We start from the raw sequence: 19,031 nt of genomic DNA on the forward strand, positions 1-19,031 counted from the left end.
AGATGGAGACTGGCTCTGTGGTGACGAATGGCTTGAGCCATCTGGCCTGCGGCGACGACGCTCATGCCTCTCAGACTCAGCTGAGACAGACTCATCCACGAGTGGCATGCGTCGTAGCATCTCTATCCTGAACAAGCGCTGTGCTTCCATCTCAGTCTTGAGTACGGCATACTGGGCTTGGTGATTATTGTGGATAACCTCCATGTTAGACAAGATATCGTCCTGACCCTTTACGAGCATTTCAACTATCGTCTGAAGGTTCGTTTGCTTATTTCGAAGTACAATTTGTCTATGTCTAATATCTTCACAGATATGATAACTGCATCGCAACCCAGTTTGCAGCATTATCAATCGTTCTAAATTAGAAGTATGACTATCAAAATTATCCTCAACCAACCATGTCATATCTTCCCCTACATTATCCGACTCAACTTCCTTCTCTGCAGACAACGGCCAAGTCTTTTGAATGCATTCCTTATAAATACTTGGATTAGAAGGCAATTTGATCTTAATAGGAGCAGATCTAGCGACGGCTCTAAATGAGAGCATAATCTTAGTGATCAATACGGGAAGAGGCGCCAGGCTCTTTCCCACTCCTCTAATCACATTCAAAATTAAATCAAGGATGCAGAAATTATACTCCTTCGTTTGCAAATTCCGAGAACGCGTCACATCAAGTCCGATGTCGCTGACTTTGTCTTTCCCGAGGACGTTCTTACCAATCCACTGAGCTACAGCCAGTTGATTGGTTCTCAGGGTCGTCTGGCGAACGCAATGAGATATCGTATTGTATTCACCCTCTATGACCGTATCTTTCATCAAAACAGGAACTGCAGTATACTGGGATTCCTGTTTGGTCGTGATCTAGGTTGGTTACAGGGGTGATTCCTAATAGCTCAGTCAACAACTGTCTCGTAACTTCCCTCCGCGTTCCTGCTATCCTAATGAAAATCCTATTTCCCTCCACTTCTCGTTTCTTATAAAACTGTTCTACCAAATCATAGTGATAGAAATCCTCTGTCGAATACCACAGTCCGTTCCAATGTCTCTTAAACATCTCCGCGTCATAAAATGGCGCGAAACTGTCGGGAGCAAACGCGTTTTCCGGCAGAATTCTACGTCGTTGCGCCATTGAAGTTTGAACTGATTTGGGGTTTGTAGATGGTGGTGGATGCGAGTTTGATGAACTCTAACTAAACCAACAGTGGTGGTTATGGTAGGTCTGACGGTGGGTATGAAAAACTTGAATTGGTGGATGGTTTAATGGTGGAAACGGTTGGATTGTGTGGAAGATTGGTGTTTCACAATGGGCGTGGGTGTCCATTATTGTGATGTATTCTATTTTATTTTATATATATATATATATTTTTTTTTATTTTGGTTGATAGGGTTTGGATTAAAATTTGTGTCAAGCGGCTGTAGAAAGAAGAAGATCGCGATTTGGTTTTGGAAAGGTGGCGCGGGCGGGGAGTAGTCGGCCCAAGCCCAAGCCCAATTCGTATTTTTCGACTTTTTGTCGATTTTAGCGCAATTTCAAACTAGATTTCCCGCCGTTATCGGTCCGATTCTTTTCGAATGAGATATGGAAATGATCGGAGAGAATTTCCAATCCAATGATCCATACAACACTCGATTCCGACCATGGGTGACGTATGAGAGGGTGGAAGGACGCCTCGAAGTGCGTGTGTGACGTAAAGTTATGCGAACGAATGAACACTAAATTAGATGACGTCAAACCCAATGAACTATACTAATGGACCTAAGCAACGCAAAAAGAAGGTTCGAGCAATCCGATGCAAGGATCGATCGCCCACCCCAAACAAATTTTTAAACACAAAATTTGTTTTACAACGTCATGTTTAAAGTCGATTCCCGCGACTTGTTGGATTGCTATGTCTATGATTTTAAGAATTTTAATTTTAATTTTATTTGTTAAGAAACACGAAAAACAATAAATACACAATTCACTCCATAGAGGAACATGACTCAAAGATCGAGAAAACATGCGAAAGTGGAAAACGTGAATTGTGTGAACTGTGGACTTAGGATCCGGTACTTACAGCCACACACTCCACGGGGGGGGCCGGTTACCTGAATGGTGTACTTATCAGTATATGGAAATGAAAGTAAGTACACCAATGACAAGGTCAGTCCTCATAGATAGGGTCCTGTAAAAGGACTTCCTCCACATCAGGGGACAAAAGTTCGTGAAAATGTTTTAACCGTTGACCATTAACTTGAAAGGTACTGTTGTCCTTGGGATTTACCAAGGTAATTGCCCCCGTGGGGTGACTTCAATAACTTAAAAAGGACCGCCAACGGGTTTTAGTTTCCGGGAAAATATGTAGACGGGAGTTGTAAAGCAAAACCTTTTGTCCGACCACAAACTCTTTTACGAAGATATGCTTATCATGAACACGCGTTTCATGTTGGCTTTATAATCCTTCGCGAGATCGTAAGAATCGCCACGGATTTCTTCAAGCTCATTTAATTGTAACTTGGCGTTTGGCGCCCGCCTCATCAATATTGAAGTTAAGGCTTTTATAGCCCATAGAGCACGGTGCTCTAATTCAACGGGCAAATGACATGGTTTCCCCAAATACAAGTCTAAAGGGAGACATACTTATAGGAGTTTTGAAAGCAGTTCTATATGCCCATAAGGCATCCGATAGACGCTTCGACCCGTCTTTCCTATCGTGGTTTACTTGTTGTTTCTAAAATCTTTTGATTTCCCTATTAGAAACTTCTACTTGTCCGCTAGTTTGTGGATGATAAGGAGTTGCTATTTTGTGTGTAACTCCGTACTTTTAACTAGGGATGCAACAACTCTGTTGCAAAATGTGTTCCACCATCACTAATGATGGCTTTAGGAATGCCAAACCTATTTAAAATGTATTCTTTAATAAAAAATACAACGGTCTTATGGTCATTAAGCACGCAAGCTAGGGCCTCTATCCATTTAGACACATAGTCCACGGCAACTAGAATATAAATATAACCCGTGGGAAACAGGGGAAGGGCCCATGAAATCAATACCCCAAACATCAAAAATTTCTACTATTAAGATTGGATTTAATAGCATCATATTACGCTTTCCGTGATTCTAAGCCAAGTTGTTGGCAACGAATACACGCCTTGCAATGCACTTGGGCATCCTTAAAAGGGTAGGCCAATAAAATCCACATTGAAGAACCTTAGCGGCTTTTTCATTCCACTAAAGTGGCCACCACACTCTTTGTCATGGCGTAACGATAGAACTTCATTATATTCCCACCGGGAATGCAACAACTAATGATCCGATCTGCACAATACTTAAAAGGTAGGGCTCATCCCAATAGTATAACTTGACTCGGCCAAAAACTTCTTACGCTCATTTCTTGACCAATTATAAGGCATAACATCCGCCGCTAAATAATTTACGATGTCCGCGATACCATGGTGATGAAAAAATAGTATACGATGCTCATCGGGAAAGAGTCGTATGGACTCGGAATCACTACTATCGTCATTTGTAAGTCTAGATAAGTGGTCGGCAACTACGCTGACCCCTCTTTGTCCTTTATTTCTAATGTGAACTCTTTGCGGAGAAGAATCCATCGGATTAATCTCGCTAGCATCCTTCTTTGCAAGAAGGTACCTAAAGGCTGCATGGTCCGTGTAAACTAAAGTTTTAGAACCAACCAAATAAGGATCTAAACTTATCTAAAGCATAAATGACAGACTAAGAATTCTTTTCAGTAGTTGTGTAATTCCGTTGAGCGCCGTTTAATGTTTTACTAGCATAATAAATAACAAAGGGACTTATTATCTATTTTCTCGTCCCAAGACAGCACCAACCGCATAGTCACTAGCATCACACATGAGTTCGAAGGTTTTGACCAATCGGGAGGTCAGATAATAGGTGCAGTGGTTAGGGCGCTTTTAAGGTGTCAAAAGCCTTTTCTTTTACGCTAAAATTAAAATCAAAGATTGCATCCTTCAAAAGCAAGTTAGTTAAAGGCCTAGCTATTTTCGAAAAATCTTTAATAAACCGCCTATAAACCCCTCAAGCATGGCCTAGAAAGGCTCTAATCTCACGGACAAATCCGTGGTTTAGGTAAGGGTCGCTATCTTATCTAGTTTGGCTTTATCTACTTCGATGCCATCACTAGATACAATATGACCTAATACTATGCCCTTTTTGACCATGAAATGACACTTTTCCCAATTTAAAACGAGGCTCTTTTCTTCACACCGTGTCAAAACCTTTAGACGAAAGTTAGACAAACAAATTCCGAAGGAGTCTCCATAGATAGAAAAATCATCCATGAAAACTTCCATAAAGCTCTACCATGTCACTAAATATATGAAGCATACAATCACCGGAAGGTACCGGAGCATTACAAAGGCCAAAAGGCATTCGCTTATAGGCATATGTTCGGCGGACATGTGAATGTTGTCTTTTCTTGGTCATCAATATCAATAATAATCTGAAAAATAGCCGAGTAGCCATCCAGAAAACAATAAAAGGCATGACCAGCTAGACGTTCTAGCATCCGATCTATAAATGGTAAGGAAAGTGATCCTTTCGTGTCATAGCATTTAAACGTCTCAGAATCAATACTGATTCTCCATTTCATAGGACCTTGAGTGACAACATAGTCACCCTTCCCGTTACGCACCATGGTAATTCCCGATTTCTTAGGAACTACATGAATGGGACTTACCCATTCGCTATCGGAGATTGGGTATATAATACCCGCATCCAATGTCGCAAAAACTTCTTCCCTAACCACCTCTTTCATGGCGGGGTTCAAGCGACAACGAGGTTCGCGAAAGTCTTCGTTATCCTCCAAATGTATACGATGAGTGCGCACATTAGGGTCAATGCCCTTAATGTCGGCTAAGGACCAACCAATCGCAGACCGATGTTCCCTAATCACCCTTTATTAACGATGTCTCTTCATCTTTAGTTAACGTGAGAAGATATAATTATCGGGACTACCATCCGGATCAAGTTGAATATATTTTAACTCCGGGAAGAGGTTTAAGCACCGTGTGATTGACCGTCCGCTTGATGTTTCATAAGTGTCCTTATCTTGCGTAATGAATACTTGCTTAGGTAGCAAGTCTTCATACTCGATATATGGAGCAACCGGACCGGGTCTACAATTGGTGTGGATTCCGGGATGGTGTTGACCTCCTCTAAGTAGGAGTCATTCACAAAATCAGAAGTTCCAAAAGAAAGGAATTTGTACATATTGTTTTCGTGAAACGTGTTGTTAAAATAATCTTGAGCTAAACTCGATCGATCATGCTAACCTCCCCCATCTATAGACGAATCTCAGTAACTGTTTCATCATTTTAAAACATTTACCTCGACGTAAAAGATGGCCAAAAGATAAGGACATCTTTCCATCGCGACAATTTATAAAGCGCGTTGGCGCTGCCAGAAGAAAGGCCCTAAGATGATCGGATCGAGTCATTAGCGACTTACTATATCGAGGATAACAAAATCAGCGGGATAGTAGAAATCTGAACCTTAACAAAGCACGTTTTCCACTACACCTTTAGGATACTTAATTGACACGTCCGCTAATTGCAACGCTTATTTTTGTAGGTTGCATTTCCGTAGACCCATTTGTTTATACAAGTAATACGGGAGTAAGTTAACACTCGCCCGTGTCTAATAAAGCGGTCGTCGTGTGGGAATCTCCTAAGGTGCATTTTACGATGGGGCGACCAGGGTCCTTGTACTTAACAATTCCATTATTTTCGATAAAGTTGGGAACCGCTCGGTTAAAAGGCGCCTTTGGGTATGTTAGTCTTACGCCTAGTAGTGCACAACTCTTTAAGAAACTTAGCGTGGTTAGGAAGCTTTTAATAGCTTCGAAAAAGGAAGGTTTATCGTTAGATTCTTGAAAACGCGTTCCTAATTTCCTCAAAGTTCGTATCCCCGGTTAGCATGGCTAATTTTTGAGGGAACGGTGGTTTCGCTTCTATATTTCGTATATGGCTCTACTTGCCGTGTAACCTTGGCTTTTCGGTTTCTTTGGTTGTGATTTAACCGGTACCTCTACCGTGGTAGGCTCCTCGGTTCTATTTCGCATCTAGTTCGATATCCGGGTGTAGGGAGTACTGATGGGGTAACTATAGGCGCAGTTACTTTGTTATCAACCACTCTTCCAGAACGGAGAGTGGTGATGGCATTTAGGTCACCTACGATTGTAGTTTCCGTACTAGAATTACCGTTTACCTCAAAGGCTGTGTTTGCTGTTTTAGGGTTTGGTATCGCTTGACCTGGAAACACGCCTTTTGGTTGGGCTTTCTCTTGGGCTAACTGTTGTATGCCCTGATTTATTGATTGTAAGATCTGTTCGTTTGATTTAGTCATTGATTGGAAAAGTTGTTGGGTAACCTGTATAAAGGCGTCGATACGATCCGGTTGTGTAGGTGTAGTAGTCACGGGTGGTGCGACTGGAACTATCTCTCGTTGATTATTTATGGGTGGGTTGTGATAGTTATTATTATTAACCGGAACGATACCTCTATTGGTATTATAATTATTATAATTATTTTGACCTTGTGCTTGACCTTGCCTAGGTTTAAGCTTTGGTTGTTATAATTATTATAATTCCCTTGACTTTGTCCTTGTCCTTGTCTAAGTGAAGCTTGGTTATAATTGTTTGCTTGCCTAACGTTTTGATTATTGTACCTCGGAGGTGTTACTTGTTGATTATTTCTCCAACCGGGTTGGGATGTTGTCTCCAGGGGTTAGGAATAGGATAGTTATTAATAGAGTAAACATTATCTTGCTCTGGTGGTTGTTGTTCATAAGCTAGGGGACAATAATTGTCAGGGTGCTCTGGACTCAAACAGAAATTACATGGGTTGGAGTTTACATTCATGACGGGTATAGGCTTTTGTTGAACAGAAATAGCCTCTACTTTTTTAGTTAGAGATTCGATTAGATTTTTAAGTTCTGGATCGGTTTTATTCTCAAACATACCGGTGGCCTTGACTGTTGAAGAAGAACTAGCTGAGCGGGGGATATCATCACTACCCCCCCAATTATTATTCCGTTTAGTTTGGTCTTCTAAAAATTTGTAAGCCTCCGAGGCTCCTTTACTTAGGAAACTACCCCCATTCATTATGTCAAGGACTTCTTTATGGTGATGTTGAAGTCCTTTGAAAAAGGCATGAACTAGCGTGTCTTTTGCTAGGTTATGGTGTGGACACTCTATAAGGAGATCGGTGAACGATTCCATGCCTCGAAAAATGATTCATGAGGGTTACGGAAGAAATGAATCTTGGAAAGCATCTCATCCGTCTTTAGGGGGGGTAAAATGTTCCATAAACAACAACAAGTTTAGCCCACGAAGTCCACGTAATTAGGCGCTTTGGGCAGTTAACCAAGACGCCGCCTTATCGGGCTAATGTGAAAGGAAATACCCTTAGTTTAATCTCGTTCTGCACCAACCGTAGGGTGGTGGAATGTTGTAAGGACTTGTTCAATCCTACGATGTCTGCCGATAGGGTTTTCATGGTCTAACCCATGAAAAATGGGTAACATATTAAATATATTTGGGGATTCAAAATCCCGTTGGTCTGCTAGAAACGATGCAAGACTTAGGGCTATCGCTCAAAGCTTTGTAGAAGCCCGGAGAGGAGTCTCTCTTTCTTCACCCATTATGTCGGGTATGGTGTGTGTGATATTAGCTAGAGGTGTCGTGGGTGGTGTACTAGATAGACTTGTTTGTTGCCGTGTAATTACGCTTTGTTGTTTTTGTTCGACTGCACCTTTAATCTCATGCAAGACTAAGTTAAAGCTAAACATGCAACACTCCAAACAATTCTCGATATACTAGTAGAAAACCTCTAACCGGAAAATGCGAGGTATGGAAGAAAGGAATACCTGATAAATGTCCCTTGCTTCGCTTTTATGAATAGCGTCTTGTGTATGCTGCGTGTTCGTATATATAAGAGATTAGAACACCGAAAAGCTTGACAACTCGAAGTTCGAATCAAACTGTGGAAATCCTGAAATTTCAGTGAAGGCGCTTTGCCATTATTGCTGGCGCTCTGGCAAAGTCGACCTCCATGAAGATAGCTGGTCGCTCTCTTTGCTGGCGCTTCGGTTTATGTCGAGAATTCGGTAAGAAGATAGCGGGGCGCTCTCTTTTGCTGGCGGCTTCGATTATATTTTCTCGTGGAATTTTTCCAAAACTGAAACGGCAACCACAGTATGAATCAAACAAGGGTGGGTGGGTTTAATGGGACTTAAAAATAACTACTTCTACAAAGAAAACAATGCTAAAGTGCAACTAAGATGGCAGCGGCGCCATTTGATAACTGTAAAATGAATAGTTTACCTACGAAATGAACTATGAATTCAAAACGTAAGTAAACTAAAACTATTCTTTTATACTCAATTATCAAATCTTCTACTCTCAATGCGAATTGCACTAAATGGAGTAATGGTTCGCTCCACTCCTAGTTCCCTAGCATGGATTGTTTTCTAAGTCTAACTAGTCGCTCTTAAGTCAATGAGAGCTTTACGAAATATTATACTACGATACTTAATTAAGATGATTACTAGAAATTAACTACAAATGCTATGGAAATACTATTGTTTGACTCTAGATAAAGGAATTATAGGGGAATCGAATCCACCTCGAATCCAACTTAATGACCTAGTACAGATTGTGGTATCTCGATTCTTACGTTTTCACGGCAAGAATTCCGAGTCTAATCCCTAGTGTTCATGGCATTTCTACCAAGTACTAACTAGCATGTGAGGTCGCCCACCCATTCTCATGGCTAAACACACGACCTTCTAGAGTGGAATAGATGCTACAACGTTCTATACTAAACAACTAAGTTTTCATCAAGGCTTCATCAACCCCTCTAATGGAGGTTTAGCCTTGAATCATCAATCTAACATTTCCCATTGAATCTAAACTAAACATAATGTAAGAAATTTAGATTTACTTAATTTGAACAATAATGAATCTAACTTAATGGCTGGAATGAAATAGGAACAAGAATTGAAATTAGATCTAGAATGGAAATGACAAATTCGAAATTGACAAACTATCTATTTTATTTATCTAATCAATCAAGAACAATGATTCGTAGATTTAATCTAAAACAAGAATTTAAATGGAACTAAAACTTAATTTCATTAATAAAACTAGATCTATAATTCTATATTTTAATTTAGGTCTAACTAGCTACCATTAACAAAGAGCTAAGCTTTTGTTTTTATACATCCAGATCCAAAATTCGTGCATGGGCTTGGAGCCATGGTTTGGGCCAGAGAATCAGGCCCAAAACCAGTCTTCAAATCCAAAAGGCCTCTTCAGCTGCAGTTGGCTTCCACAGACTTTTCGTCCACTTCTGCTCCTCTGATTAGGTCAAGGCTTAGACCATTGGAAAGCTCTTCCCGAGCCGGTCGTTTTGACATAAGGTAGGCTTCAATCCGATGTCTGAGTCCAAAGATATGGCATTCGAAGTTCTCACATCACTGTTGCTCCTTTATCTCGCTAAAGTGGCACATTTCTGCACATAATGGACTTTGAAGCCTGAAATGCATAGAAACACGTAATCAGTATTAACTCTTACTTATTATTCACATAATTGGTCTAACAGTATGATTATTAAGGGGTTAAAACTACAGTTTTGGGCTCTTATCATCTGTCAAAGAAAGGAATACCAGAAACAACATTTGGTCTATTATTGATTCATAAGGAGATATGCAGGAAGGACAAGATAATGTAGCCCAAACATTTATTTCTTATTATTCTGATCTCTTGGGTGAAGCCTCTCTATCTACATGCTCTCTTCAGTTCTTAGAGTAGCTAGACCTCCCTGGGTTAACCTCATATATGGCCAACAACCTGGTGAATGATATCACAGACTTGGAAATCAAGGAAGCTAATTTTCTTTATGGAGGACAACAAAACCCCTGGTCCTGATGGGTTTAATGCCTTCTTCTTCAAGAAATCCTGGGACATTGTGGGTAATGATTTCATTCTTGTAATTAAGCATATTTTTTCACATAAATCCATCCAAAGAGGTACAAACTCTACTCTTCTATGCTTAATACCAAAGTCTCTTGCTCTTTCTAAGGTTGATGAATTCAGACCTATTGCTTGTTTTAATACTATTTATAAATGTGTTACTAAGATTCATACAAGCAGGGTGAAGGACTGTATCACTTTCTTAATCTCTGGAGCCCAGTCTACCTTTATACCAGGTAGAAACATCCAAGATAACCTCATTCTGGCACATGAATTGATTCGAGGTTACTCAAGGAAACATGGATCTAGAAATTGTGCTATCAAGATTGATATTAGAAAAGCATTTGATTCAGTTAATTGGAAGGCCATTGAAATGATTCTGCACAGCTTTGTGATAGGGTTATATACTAAAAGCATTAATTTTGTATTAACTCTAATTCTTTATATTTTGAATGAGAATCATATGGGCAAATGTTATGCATATTATATATGTTATTAGTTATATGCATGTGTCTAATACTTTATGTTGTAGATGATATGGTGTGAACACACAGAAGATCATATCATCAGTACCTTATAAAGTATAAGTAATTGTTCACAACCTAGATGGATTTGGACAAACCATTGGTACGGTTGTAGTATAATCTGATATTAGTCCATCTTGACTATAGAATTATACTAGTACACTTTGTGTGTATTAAACAGGACCAAGTGAGGTTGTTTCTCTTTATACTAACTATATAAGAGAACAAACGCCTATGTTATTATGGATGTTTGTCCTCTTAATCCCGATATAATAACGGGCACTAACTATACCCCGATGTGGGTGGGTTTTCGTGGTTCGTAGAAATTTGCATTCTGAAAATAACGGTTCCTACACTTTGGTTTCCCCCACTCTTCGTAGAATAGCTTACAATGTGCTATTGCTCACCATCATATTCCATTATGTTAAATGACACTTCTGAAGGCTTCTTTGAAATGGGAAAAAGGTTTGCGACAAGGAGACCCTATCTCACCATACTTATTTGTTCTTGTAATGGATATCCTCTCTGGACTACTAAGACAAGCTCTCAGCTTTAGGCAGATTCACCCCCACTCTAAGTGCAAAAAACTAAGTATCTCTCATCTGTTTTTTGCGGATGATGCCCTACTATTCGGCAAAGGAGACATGGTCTCCATTCTAGCTGTGAAAGAGATACTCCTGAAATTCTCTCAAGTTATAGGACTGAATATTAACTCGGCAAAATCCACTTTCCTTGTTGGTTTATGTCTTCAGGTGCTAGTGAAGATTTAGCAAATACAATGGGTATCTCTCTCATATCACCTCCTATCTCCTATCTTGGTCTTCTCCTGACATCATCAAGACTTGGAATAAGAGATTGTCTACCTTTGGTGGAACAATTAACTTCCAGAATTCAAATTGGAAGAATAAAACTTTGTCAAGAGTAGGTAGACTTGAACTCATTCAGTCAGTACTGTCTTCATTTCAAGTTTATTGGTCCAAACATTTGTCCTCCCTAAGAAAGTGCTTGATAAGGTTTCCAAGATCTGCAATCTATTCTTTTGGTCTGGACCTAGCATGAGAAACAAAATGCATCATGCAAGTCATGAGATTCTTAGATACTCAAAGCAGCAGGGTAGTTTGGGCATGATTGATGCACGAACATGGAATAAGGCTGCATATTGTGGACTGGTTTTTAGAATTGCAGTGAAAGAGGACTCTTTGTGGGCAAAATGGACATGGAGCCAGCATATCAAAAAGCACTACTTCTGAACTATGAGAATTCCTTCCAGCTGCTCTTGGGTTTGGCGAGGAATCCTACAACACAGAGATATAGCCAGGAATCATATTAAATATATTATTGTAGATGGCACTAATACTTGGTTCTGGCATGACCTATGGTGCTCAATCAAACCTCTGTGGGAGATATCGGAAGCAAGAAATCTTTTCAATCTTAATGAGGCAGCAAAAGTCAGTGATGTTTTGGAGCAAGGAGTATGGTCCTCAGCTATTACCTCTCTCCCAGATGGACACATCAAGAATATGATTATGGGGACTGAAGTTAATGGATATCTTGAGAAGGATGAAGTGGTATGGGCCCCTAGTACCACTGGGGAATTCACAGTGAAATTAGGATACTCAGTGCTAAGAAAAGTGCGAACAAAGGTAAAATGGTATAAAGTGGGGTGGGGGAAGCTCTCTGTACCAAAACACTCATTCACTCTATGCCAATTACTCTCAAATTGCCTTCCTACACAAGACATGTTGATCTAAAAGAAAATGTTGCAACACTCTGAATGCAGTCTCTGTAATGTTTCGACAGAGCACTCCAGGCACTTATTCTTTGATTGTCAATACTCCAAGAAAGTATGGGAACTTGTTAAGAGCAAACTTGGGATAGGAGGGAATGTAAAGGGATCTACTGAAGAATGGTACATGATATTCAGACTTTGTAGAATCAACTCCCCCAGTGTTGATATCTATAAGGCATTTATTGGTGCTACGGTACATGAAATCTTGTGTGAGCGAAACAGAAGGAAGAAAAAGAACCAAAAGGTTTCGGCGTTACAGTTAAGCTTCGATCAAGATCCTATCTAATATGCAGCTATATATCCAACGAAATCTAACTGATGTGAAGGAATCTGGATCTCTTAGAATATTGGCAGCAAGATTGGGACTGAAGCTAAACTTCAAGGATCCAATCTCCAACTAGATCAAATGGACACCAGTAGAGGATGACTCATTCATGCTCAATACAGACGACTCAGTCCAAGACAATGGAAATGGTTTTGGAGGGATCATCAGAGATACTCTCGGGAATGTTACTCTGGCGTATGCTGGCAGTTCTCCAAAACCTTCGGTTATATACCAGGAACTTCTCGCGATAGCAAATGGTCTTCAACATGTGAAAGAGCAAGGAATCACCAAGCTTAAAGTTAACTCAGACTCTACAGGAGCTATTCACATCATTCAGGATCCAGGTCAAAGCTCATGGTACTGTGCTAACATTGTGACCCAGATTACATCTTTAAGAGGGCATTTTGACAAATGCACTTTTAAGCATGTATATAGAGAGGGTAATCAGGCAGCTGATTATCTTTCAGAGTTGTACAAATCTCGAGATGAGCTTGTCATTTCTTTTACTCCACCTTTTGATCTTAAGTTACATAGTATTGTGGAAGAGGATAGAAAATGAACTATATACTTGAGAATTTCTTTTAATAAAGGTTGAGGTCTGCCATAACCTCTAAACTTTTGAAAAAATAAATAAATATACCACCCCCAAACAATTTAAGATGGGGGGGTTCATGCAATAGTTCAGTAAAATACTTAAACATGCTGAAAAACTATATGGTAAGGAATATGTGATTAATCATACACTAAATTTAACGATATGTGCATCGTAGAGTGATAAGAGCCCAAAACTATAGTTTTAACCCTGTAACAGTCATACTTTTAGACCAATTATGTGAGTAATAATTAAGAGTTAACACTGATTACGTGTTTTTATGGATTTCAGGCTTTAAAGTCCATTATGTGCAGAAATGTACCACTTTAGCGAGATAAAGGAGCAAAGGTCGGTTACTAAGGAGTTCCGTGACTAAAGGCCAAGATTCAAGAAGACAAAGCCTTTCTAAAGCCCGATCAAAAGCTGAAAAGTCGACGCGGGCATAAATAACACACAAGTCGTGAGAACTTCGAAGGCCGTATCTTTGGACTCGGACCTCGAATGGGGCCTACCTTATGTCAAAACGACCGACTCGGAAAGAGCTTCCAATGGTCCAAGCTTTGACCCAATCAGAGGAGCAGAAGTGGACAAAAGTTTGTTGAAGCCAACTGCAGCTGAAGAGGCCTTTTGAATTTGAAAGAATTGGGTTTTGGGCCTGATTCTCTGGCCCAAAACATGGCTCCAAGCCCATGCACGATTTTTGGATCTGAATGTATAAAAACCAAAGCTTAACTCTTGGTTAATAGTAGATAGTTAATGGTAGCTAGTTAGACCTAAAAGTATATAGAATTCTAGATCTAGTTTTCAGTAGATTAATTAAGTTTAGTTCCATTTCAATTCTTGTTTTAGATTAAATTCTTAGAATCATTATTCTTAATTAGTTTGATTAATAAATTAGCTAGTTTGTCAATTTCGATTCTTGTCATTTACATTTATAGATCTAGTTTAAATTCTTGTTGATATCATGTCTTAATTATTAATTAGATTTTAATTATTGTTTAAATTAGATTAGTAAATTTCAATTCTTTATAGTATGTTTAGTTTTAATTTAACTGGGAATGATAGCGTGATGATTCTCGGCTCAACCTCCATTGAGGGGGTTGAGAAGCCTTGATGAAAGCTTGATTCCGATTATCGTAGAGTCGTCGTAATTTCCTTTCCACTCTAGAAACGATTAGTTCACCATGAGAATGGGTTTAATCATTCATATACTAGTTATGAATTGGTAGGAATGCCATGTGTAATTAGGGATTAGGAGTAACCATATTATTTTGCGAAGCAGTTCAATTCGATTACTTACGATTAAATCGTTAGTAGGATTAAGTCGAGTTAAGGTGGAATCAATCCCCCTCTAACTCCTTATCATAGAATCAACGTAGCATTCCCATAGTTGTTCTAATAGTCGACTAGTTGCATCTTGTGGGTAGTTGCATCGTAGTCTAGTTGCCACTTCGTAAATCTCTCAATGAGACTTTAGAGTTAAGAATACTTATACGTAGAAAACACAACATGCGGAAGGACTAGGAGTGGAACGAATTTGTTACTCCACTTTATTTCGATAGACCTAAGAGTAGAAACTTTATTAAACATAGGCTCATAACAAAGTTTTAGTTTACTTACGTTTTGAGTTCATCGTTCATTTCGTAGGTAAACTATTCAATTTTATGTTTTATCAAATGGAGTAACATGCAGTTTATCATATATCAACAACCGAAATAGTTGTGGGTCATTCCATAAATAAATATCACAGAAAACATATCCAAACACAATCAAGCACCAAGATTTCCTATGACGCAACCTAGTGAAATGAAAGCGAAGTCGGATAACCCTATTACATAACCTAGCATGCACCTTCTTTTTCATTTTTGAACGAGTGGGTGTTCTAGTAAATAAGTGTGGAAAAGTGAATGGTTGTGGAGAATATGGTGGATATGGATAAGTTGTAGAAGGAAAGCATGGAAAAAATGAGGATGTGGGTTTAGCACAAAACTCATTCATAGTGTAGGTAGGAACTGTCTCAAGTCTGAAAATGAAGGTGTCAAATGCTTTTGTCTTCTGAATTATTTGTTTACTAGGTGGATTTAAAAAATTATGAAGCACAGAAGAAACAAAAGGATCGAGTGCAAACTCGAGATTCCTTTGAAAGGGTGGAAGGAGGGGAGTCGAGGTGGATGTTGTGCAAAGTAGTTCTTGATAGGGTGAATCATCACCTCCTCTAAGAAACTCATCGAATTCCTTATCTAGATTGGTCATATCCACATTACTATGATAGTCCTCTACATCTTTGAGAAAGTCATCTATCTCATCCTCATCCGTAATATGTGTATCGACTAGTGTAGGGATGAAAATGTTAGAGTCTAAACTTCCAAAGGAAAGAAATTTGGGCATATGATTATCATGGAATGTGTTGTTGAAATAATCTCGAGCAAAGCTCTCGATCATGCTAACCTCTCCATCCATAGACGAATCGGGTAACTGTGTCTTCGTTTTAAAAACATTGACTTCAACAGCAAGATGGCCAAAAGACATGGACATTGAACCATCGCGCAATTAATGAGCGTTGGCGGTTGCCGGGAAAGGGCGCCCTAAGATGATTGAGACAGTGGTTAATCCACTTACTCAGTATCGAGGATGACAAAATCAGCCGGATAGTAAAAATCCTGAACTTTTACCAGAACATTTTCGACGACACCCTTAGGATACTTAATAGACCGATCGCTTAATTGCAACGCCATTTTAGTGGGTTGCATCTCGTCTAGACCTATTTGTCTATACAAATAAAACGGGAGTAAGTTAACACTAGCCCCCAAGTTTAATAACGCGGTCGTCGTATAAGAATCTCCTAAGGTGCATTGTACAGTAGGACGACCAGGGTCCTTGTACTTAACAATTCCATTATGTTCAGATAGAGTTGGGAATTGTTCTGTTAAAAAGGCGTCTTTTGGTATATTGGTCTTACGCCTAGTAGTACACAACTCCTTAAGAAACTTAGCATGGTGTGGTAGCTTTTTAATAGCTTCGAGGAAAGGAAGGTTTATAGTTAGATTCTTGAAAACGTCCCTAATCTCCTCATAATTAGTATCCCTAGTTAACACGGCTAATTTTTGTGGAAACGGTGGTTTCTTTCTATATTTAGCAATAGTATCACCTGGATGTTTAACCGTGACTTTCTGTTTCTTAGGTTGTATTGTAATTGGTACCTCTACAGTGGTAGGCTCTTCAGTTTCTATTTCGGTATCTAGTAAAATAGCAGGTGTTGGGGCTACTGGTGGGGTACCTATAGGCATAGTTACTTTGTTATCAACCACTCTGCCAGAACGGAGAGCGGTGATGGCCTTTAGCTCACCTACATTTTCATATTCATTACTAGTATATTATCGGTTACCTCAAAGGCTGTACTTGTTATTTTAGGATTAGGTATTTCGTGACCTGGAAACACACCTTTGGGTTGGGCTTTATCCTGAGCCAACTGTTGGGTTAAATTATTAACGGATTGTAGAAGTTGTTGGTTAGATTGAGCCATGGTTTGGAAAAGTTTTTGGCTCACTTGTATGAAGGTGTCAAGACGATCCGGTTGTGTGGGCGTAGTAGTCACGGGTGGTGTGACTGGAACTATTTCACGTGAATTATTTATGGGTAGATTTTGATAGTTATTATTTACCGGAATGATGCCTCTATTAGCATTATAATTATTATAACTACCTTAACTTTGTGCTTGACCTTGTCGAGGTTGCACTTGGTTGTTATAATTATTAAAATTACCTTGACCCTGTCCGTGTCGTGGTGGAGCTTGGTTAAAACTTTGTGTTGGCCTAACATATTGATTATTGTACCCTGGAGGTGTGACATGTTGGTTATTTCTCCAACCGAAGTTGAGATTTTGTCTCCAAGGGCCGTTAGGTTCACTATTAATGGAACAAGCCTGTTCATAGGCTATAGGACAGTGGGAGTCGGGATGCTCAGGGCTCTAACAGAAACTACATGGATTTGAATTTACATTCATGACGGGGATAGGCTTTTGTTGAATCGAAATGGCCTCTACCTTTTTAGTGAGTGATTCAATTAGAGTTTTAAGCTCGGGATCGTGTTTAATTTCAAACATACCGGCGACCTTAACTGTATTAGAAGAACTAGCGGAGCGGTGGATATCGTCACCCCCCCTGCCCCGCCCCATTGTTATTTCGCTTAGTTTGATCCTCTAAAAATTTATAAGCCTCCGAGGCTCCTTTGCTTAAGAAACTACCCCCATTCATTATGTCTAGGACTTCTTTATGGTGGTGTAGAAGTCCTCTGAAAAAGGCACGAACTAACATGTCTTTCGCTAAGTTATGATGTGGACACTTTATAAGGAGATCGGTGAAACGATTCCAAGCCTCTGAAAATGATTCATGAGGATTTTGTCGAAAGAAATGAATCTTGGAAAGCATCTCATCCGTCTTTAGGGGTAGGTAAAAATGTTCCATAAACAAATGAACAAGTTTAGCCCACGAGTCCATTGTAAATTAGGGCTTTGGGCAGTTAACCAAGACGCCTTATCGGCTAAGGTGAAAGGGAATACCCTTAGTTTAATTTGTTCCGCACTAACCGTAGGATGGTGGAATGTTGTTAGGACTTGTTCAATCCTACGATGTGTTGATAAGGTTTTTCATGGTCTAATCCATGAAAAACGGGTAACAAATTAAAATATTTGGGGATTCGAAATCCCCAATCACCTCCGCTAGAAACGATGCAAGATTTGGGGCTATCGCCAAGGCTTTATAAAAAGTCCGAGAGAGGAGTTTCTCTTTCATCGGGCATTGTGCCAGGTGGTGTGTGTGAAATAGTAGCTAGAGGTGTAGTGGATGGTATACTAGATAGACTTGTTTGTTGATGTTGTTGTGTAATTACGTTCGGTGTTTTTGTTCGGCCAGACCTTAATCTCATACAAGGCTAAAACCAAACTTAGCTAAACACATCAACACTCCAAACAATTCTGATATACTAGTATAAACCTCTAACAGGAGATGTGAGCTGTGGAAGAAAGGAATACCTGATTGCGTCCTTGCTTCACTTATGAATAGCGTCTTGTTTACGCGTGTTCAGTGTATATAACAAGTTAGAACACTGAAAAACTTGAAAAATCAAAGTTCGAATCAAAACTGTAGAAATCCGGAAAAATCTAGCTTAGGGCGCGGGTGCGCTCGCATAGGGCGCGGTTCCACTCCGTCTAACTTCAAGTTACAGTGATTTAGGGTGGGTCGCGCTCCACATGGGGGCGGGTCGCGCTCAGTGTTCCAGGCTTATGGGCGCAGGTGCGCTCGGTTAGGGCGCGGTCGCGCTCCGTGTATATTTTTGCGGAACTTTTCAACGCTGAAATGGACAACCACAGTATGAATCAAACAAGGGTGGGTGGGTGAAATGGGACTTTAAGAAAAGTACTTACACTACAAAAACAATACGAAAGTGAAACTAAGACGGCAGCGGCGCCATTTGATAAAACATAAAATTGAATAGTTTACCTACAAAATGAACGATGCACTCAAAACGTAAGTAAACTAAAACTAAAATATGTGTCTATATTTTATCAAAGATTTCTACTCTCGTTCCTATGAGATATAGTGGAGTAGAGTGATTCATTCCACTCCTAGTCCTTCCGCATGTTGTGTTTTCTACGTTAAGTATTCTTAACTCTAAAGTCTCATTGAGAGATTTACGAAGTGGCAACTAGACTATGATGCAACTACCCACAAGATGCAGCTAGTCGACTATTAGAACAACTATGGGAATGCTACGTTGATTCTATGATAAGGAGTTAGAGGGG

General features: G+C 39.7%; 1 protein-coding gene across 1 annotated transcript; it reads left to right on the top strand.

The window, feature by feature from the left end:
• Positions 1–12,748: 12,748 nt before the first annotated feature.
• LOC147493747 (uncharacterized) lies at positions 12,749–13,198 on the top strand. Its single transcript, XM_086567930.1, has one exon. The coding sequence runs from the start codon at positions 12,749–12,751 to the stop codon at positions 13,196–13,198; it is 450 nt and encodes a 149-aa protein (XP_086424056.1).
• The last annotated feature ends 5,833 nt before the right edge of the window (positions 13,199–19,031 follow it).

This window comes from Coptis chinensis, chromosome 6 (genome assembly GCF_015680905.1).
Source record: "Coptis chinensis isolate HL-2020 chromosome 6, ASM1568090v1, whole genome shotgun sequence".
In the NCBI taxonomy this organism is placed as follows: domain Eukaryota; kingdom Viridiplantae; phylum Streptophyta; class Magnoliopsida; order Ranunculales; family Ranunculaceae; genus Coptis; species Coptis chinensis.

What these genes read in the sequence shown, in the direction of transcription:
- LOC147493747 (XM_086567930.1), top strand. Translation starts at nt 12,749, where the DNA reads ATGCTCAATACAGACGACTCAGTCCAAGACAATGGAAATGGTTTTGGA.